This window comes from Arachis ipaensis, chromosome B07 (genome assembly GCF_000816755.2).
Source record: "Arachis ipaensis cultivar K30076 chromosome B07, Araip1.1, whole genome shotgun sequence".
NCBI classification, from domain to species: domain Eukaryota; kingdom Viridiplantae; phylum Streptophyta; class Magnoliopsida; order Fabales; family Fabaceae; genus Arachis; species Arachis ipaensis.
The window spans coordinates 123535408-123541350 of NC_029791.2; the positions used below are offsets into that span (position 1 = coordinate 123535408).

The 5943-nt window shown below is 36.2% G+C and overlaps 1 protein-coding gene across 7 annotated transcripts in view; it reads right to left on the reverse strand.

Moving 5' to 3' along the window:
• The window catches only part of LOC107606245 (symplekin), a 17943-nt gene that overhangs the window by 4911 nt on the left and 7089 nt on the right, over positions 1 to 5943 (reverse strand). For 4 of the 7 annotated variants that reach the window (XM_021106544.1, XM_016308271.2, XM_021106547.1 and 1 more), the window contains 9 exons: positions 5132 to 5306; positions 4383 to 4511; positions 3644 to 4243; positions 2922 to 3539; positions 2372 to 2437; positions 1837 to 1950; positions 1488 to 1733; positions 820 to 867; positions 599 to 730 (listed from right to left, as the gene is read on the reverse strand). In XM_021106544.1, coding sequence (XP_020962203.1) covers positions 599 to 730; positions 820 to 867; positions 1488 to 1733; positions 1837 to 1950; positions 2372 to 2437; positions 2922 to 3539; positions 3644 to 4243; positions 4383 to 4511; positions 5132 to 5306 — 2128 coding nt within the window. The other 3 variants (XM_021106543.1, XM_021106548.1, XM_021106549.1) reach the window with 3 other exon arrangements.

Sequence of the window (5943 nt, forward strand, 5' to 3'; positions counted from 1 at the left end):
TTTGATAAAAGAAGCTTCTTTAGATTTTTGAAGAATTGTAAGTTTAACCGTAAGGCCTTGTATTAGATTCCCTTCTCTAGGTCAGCAGCTTTAGCTCTCGTAAAGAAGTAAAGATACTATGGTAAACCATGATTTCTTTTGTGCTTTGGGTTGTATATAGATGGAAAGGAATGCTAGAATTTTTCAATTCATTTTATTTCTAGTAAGATCACTTTTTGGCATCCTTTTGGAGTCGCTGTTCATGGCCTGCTTATAGTTTTGCTTTAGCTGATATGCAAAGGGATTGGTATCAATGATGTGCTTGATACAAGGTTTATCCTTATAGAAATTAGTTGTTATTTCTGCATCTTTGTAACGATAGCTGATCCCCTTTTCTTTTGTATTTCTTTTCCTCTCTTCTAGTAAGAAGATATTCATTTTTCTTTAAAAATAAAGGAGTATGAGACAGAAAATGGTTGATGATAGCTACAGGATCAGAATCAAATTCAAAAAATAATATCATCAATCTCTTAATGGCAGACAACACGAAGAATATAACCTATATTTTAAAAACAATTGAAGTGAGATAGATATTAGAACAATAGTACAAGCTTAATACCTCTACCTCAGGTCTCTGTTCAGAGGGTCCAGATTGCGAAACATCATGGTCTACGGCAGAAAGAAGAGTATCAGTGGCAAATTTCTCAACATCTTCTGCAATGTAACTAAGCTGATAGAGCTTGTTTGTCACCTGTTCAATACAAATAAAAGAATTTTGTATATTATTAGCTAGAAATATGCAATAGGTTTCATGCAATCATAAGCTTTCACAGTTTATACCAGCCGAATAGCTTTTGCTCGAATCTCATCTTGTGGGTGAACAGCACACTGTCAATATTATACACCAATCAATACATTAGCACTGTGAAGATGTAACAGAAAGAAGGAAAGCCTATGTAAATCAGAATGACCATTTTCACAAAATTAATGAATTGGTACTAAGACAGGGAAATTAGAAAACAACTTTTCAAAAATAAAATTAACATTGTCAAAAAAATCATGGGAGGTCAAAATTGAACATCCAACCCCTAAAGCGACCTTGCAAAATTAAACATTCTGTTGACATGCTAAAGGGCAACTTGCAAGTTGCAGCCTCAAGTTTCATTTAACATTCTCTGAGAGATGCTATGGACCTATGCTACACCTGTTGCACTAGGTGAACAGCCAATTAGAAGTTTTGGAGTGTGTGTATGATAAAAGTATACCAGATATAACATGTTGCTAAAAAGAATAGACATGAATAGAAAACTCAATATATGATCGACGGCAAAGAATATTTGCATCCCTACTGTACATTTAGACAAATGAAGCAACATGAAATATTTTAAATGGGTATGCCGCCACAATCTGGCCAATACAAAAGATTAACCCTAAATAGACATGAATATAACATACAATTCAGATGAGTTATATATTCAACTACCAGAGACCTGTAAATGATCATATACCTTTAATGCTATGCCCAAGCACGCTTGGCGATTTTGTGGACGCCCCAAAATTAAACTCCATATAGCACCTAGACCTTGAGTTACACGTTCGATATCACGAATAATTTTTCCATTATGATCAACAACGTCAGAACAGCAGAGATCACTCAAAATATTCAAGGCAGATTCTGGCAAAAGTGGAACTTCACCAAGAAGCCTACTAAAAGATTTGTCTGAAGCCGGAAAAGATTCCAACAAAGATTTGGCCTAGAAGGAAATGGTAAATCTAAGTTTCCTGAGAAATAAATAAAAAATAAAGGATAGAAATCAATGTTTCTAAATAAATCCAAACAATCAATAATGAACATACCACTCCCAAGAGAAACTTTTCATACAAGACAGAAGAAGAGGAAGAGTTTTCAACTGAATCCAATACTGTGAGGCAGTGCAGATGGTACAAAACATACAGCACTAGTTCATGACCCTGCAAAGCCATTTGTAAGTAGCCAAGAGTCAGAATAATTTAAAATAATAATATTAGTAGTAATAGTAACCAAAAAGGCAAAAAAATACAAATTTTCAGAACTATTTTGATCATGAACTACAAGCAACGGGATTCGAGTATGAAACTAGTCCATTTAGGATCTTTGATGCAACAATACTGTCAAAGCCTGAATTTGGTGCATTTAAACTAAAAGATCATACTTCGCATGTATCAAATCCCTCATATAGATACAAATTATTCAATGACGTGTAATAATTATCAGCAACTTCACTTAAAAAAGACTCAGCAATATTCTAACATTATAAAACAAGAAAAAGCAAAATTCAATTTCTATAATAATAATAATAATAATAATAATAATAAAAATTTGTAGTAGGATATTAAAATGTAAACAGGGCACCTTTTGCCAGTGGTCTTCCACAATTTGGTTTTGCAACATCACAATGAACTCATTATCGTCATCAATCTGCAAGGTAGGAGCAACAAATTATTTGCTAATACTATTTATAATCTCTGATGCCGAAAGAATGACTGAAAAAGATACATGATAAAATACACATTTCTTCATTCGCATCTTGCGATGCAGCTCATACTTTCTATGTCAAGTGAATAGCAGCAGCTTTCTGTTTTGGGTTAAAACATTCCTCCCATTTCATTTCTTAACTACAAAAAAAGTAGGGGCGTGTGTTTGTTTCCTAAAGGGCATGTATTTGAAAACAATGAAGAGCCAGTCCAGAACATAACCAAGGCTTCTCCTCTAACTTGTCATTTCTCCTCCCAATGGTTTATACGGGTATTGTACCACGTGTAACATGTAAAACATGACCAGGCAAAAACAGCTGTAAATTGATATTAGACTACCAATCTAAACGAACAGCACACACACACACACACACACAGAGAGAGAGTAAATAGCTGATAAACATTAAAAGGAAAAAACAATTCTCTACCTGAGCTACAAGCCGAGCAAGGAGTGGCATGCAAAATTGCTGACATCCTGTCCCATCCAAATGCCTGTATGACTCTATAATATGCCTAATAGCCAGGTGCTTCACCTTAGTTTCCTGCTCATAGGTTAGATCCACATATGGTGGTAGCTGTGGTAGTTCTAGACAGGTATCTTCTGATGTAGATGCAACTTGGACATCAGGAGAAAACTGATCAAAATCTAATGAGTCGGTCTCATTTGCTTCAGTATCCTCCAACAGCTTCACTGTACTACGATCTTCATCAGTTGCATCAGAGGGAATGACTGAGGAATCCAAAGAAGCAATTGCTTCCGCAATGTGCTGGGTATCTCCAGGCCTCTCCAGAACCTCTGTCTTGGGAGTTAGCCGATCAGGTCCAGAAAGTGAGGGACCTTCAGAAATGATATCCTCATTTTTCAGATTGATTGTTGCCTCAGATTGATTATTTTCTTCAGCGGAGGCAACAGGAGGTGAAGAAGGCTTAATCAAAGATACAGGATCATCTAACTCTAATTTTGTTGCCACAATATCATCTCCAACAGACCCAGCTGCCCCACCAAGAGTTGCAGCTATACGCCGTGGATCCAAGCGACGGGGATCCTGAAAATTTGAACCAGATGGTTTAAGGTAAACGCAAAATTGGCATTTTAAAATAGAAATATTAACCAGCAGCAAAAACTTCTACAACGAATAACAAATCTTACCCTGCGTGGGTCGCGTTTAGAATCAGCAGGCAAATTATTGATGTCAGACAGTGATGAACTAGTGGCAGTGATTGTAGTTGAAGGGAATGGTGCTTGGTCAGTAACAGCCAATGATTGGATAGAACTTACTGGAGCAGATGGTGATAAAACTTTTGATTGACTGAATTGGGAACCAACTTGTTGAGGTACTGGCGAATTCCCAATCCTTGCTAGCGGTGGGGGTGTCTTAGGCAAGTGCTTCATATTTGTTATCACAATATCCGCCAACAGATCAGGATGAATCTTGGAAACAAGGATTTCAAGAGATTCAGCACCTCTTTCTCCTTCAGCAAGCAAAGCACCAATCAAAGCAATCATTTGCTCCACTGCAGTTAATTCACCATCTAGTGCAGTAGCATTAAGTGATACTCCATTAACAGAGTTAAGATCCTGTCCAAAGTCATTTACTTGAACTGGTAAAGTTAAGTGAGGGTCAGGACCAGATCGAATCCGCTTAGAGATTGCCTCGTGACCATTGGCCAGATGTTCATTATCCAAAGGAATAGCTCTTTTTCTAGATAATTCCCCTGAAACATGTGACTGAATTGATGATTGATCATCCTGAAAGATAGAAATCAAACTGGATGTGATAAAATTGGAGAGAAGGAATCGCAGCTCATGCTCAATGTTTTATTTGGATAAAAGTAACTTGTACTCAATAATGGCAGCTTGCTGTTAAATGCACTAAGTGGCTACATACCTTGATAACCCGAGCATCACGTGTAGAACGATCACCGTTTTTAATAATTTTGTCAACTTGTCTGATGACCTGATCGGCAGCATCCGCTGCATTCATGGCCCGCAGGGTCTTTATCAATCTTTCTCGAGACTGCAAAACATCAAGAGAATAATTATTTATTTAAGAAAATACACCTCATCATGGTTAACCACACAGATACCAGTCCTTCCCAAATCCCAATTCAACCTATGAGGTAACAATAAAGCCATTTATATACTATTGTTCTCTTGCCACTCATGCTTGCTCAGATGTGCTTTGTTCTTAACTAAACTATATACTAGGAGCACCAGATAATAACACAGAATAGACAGACTTGTAATCTAGATGATATATTCCTAGGATGTCATCTGTAGAGTATAATTGCCATAAGCATGTGAAATTTATGAGAAGCTTATAGCAAACCTCAGACTAGAAGCTTAATAGTAATACTAAAATACAATTTGGAGGTATGATGTATAAATATGTAAGGCAAAACTAGTAGTTCTTGCAAAATAAATTACCATAATGAATCAATGATTCCATTGGGCCAACTATTGGGGGTCCAAAAGTAATAAATTTAGATTCAATCTTTAGCAGGAACCAAAATTGTAAAATAATTTAGACAGCTTCTGTAAAGAGGATTATGATAAAGCAAGACAGAATGAATAAATAACCAGGGAACAGAGAATGCTAGGGGCCAAGTGAAATGCAAAATTCAAGCACATATTTACCTCTAGTATAGGTGAATAAGTGCACCTAAGAAACCCCAAAAAAGCAGTTCTTAAAGAGTACTGAACACTGGCAATATGATATCTTTTCGCTGTTTGAAAATTTGGATTAAAATCGAGCAATGCAGAAAAAATTGTATCGTAGTGTTGCGGCCGTTTCCTTGCAATAGCTGATAAACTGTCAAAAGAAACACATAAACGGTTGGTTAGATTTCAAGTGACAATGAGGTAGGCCAAAAAAAACCCAGCAACCCATCCACAGCAACTACATTTAATGCTAAAAGCAATGCTACATAAACTTTGTAGAAAGCCTAGAGGAAATTTAAATCCAAAGAGCGAAGCGGCATATCAGTATCAAAACCCCCAAAAGTAACAGCTGGGCATCATTCAGCATTACACCTGCACACAATCTAAGCCCCTAACAGGGATATTTTATTTAGAATATCCATAAAATCCATCAAGTTAAGCAAACTTGTCTAACTTTCTTCATTTGAAATACGTGATCATGCTCCTAACCAATATATCATTTGAATTCAAATTATTGGCAGCTCAGGAAATTGTAGAAAAATGCATACTTGGGTGGTGGGCAAACTATCTTTATCGGACAAAAATAACCAAATGCTCACTTAAATGCATAGATAATATGTTAATAAAATGGGAGTTTCAAATAGAACCCATTGCCACTGAATAGCTGATATAGATAGATTCACTTATACTATTCCCTTTTGCATCTCAGAAGAATCAAGGAATTTCACTAGAAGCACTAGAAAGCAGATTCATTTTTTTTAATTCATAGAACTTTATGCTTTATATAT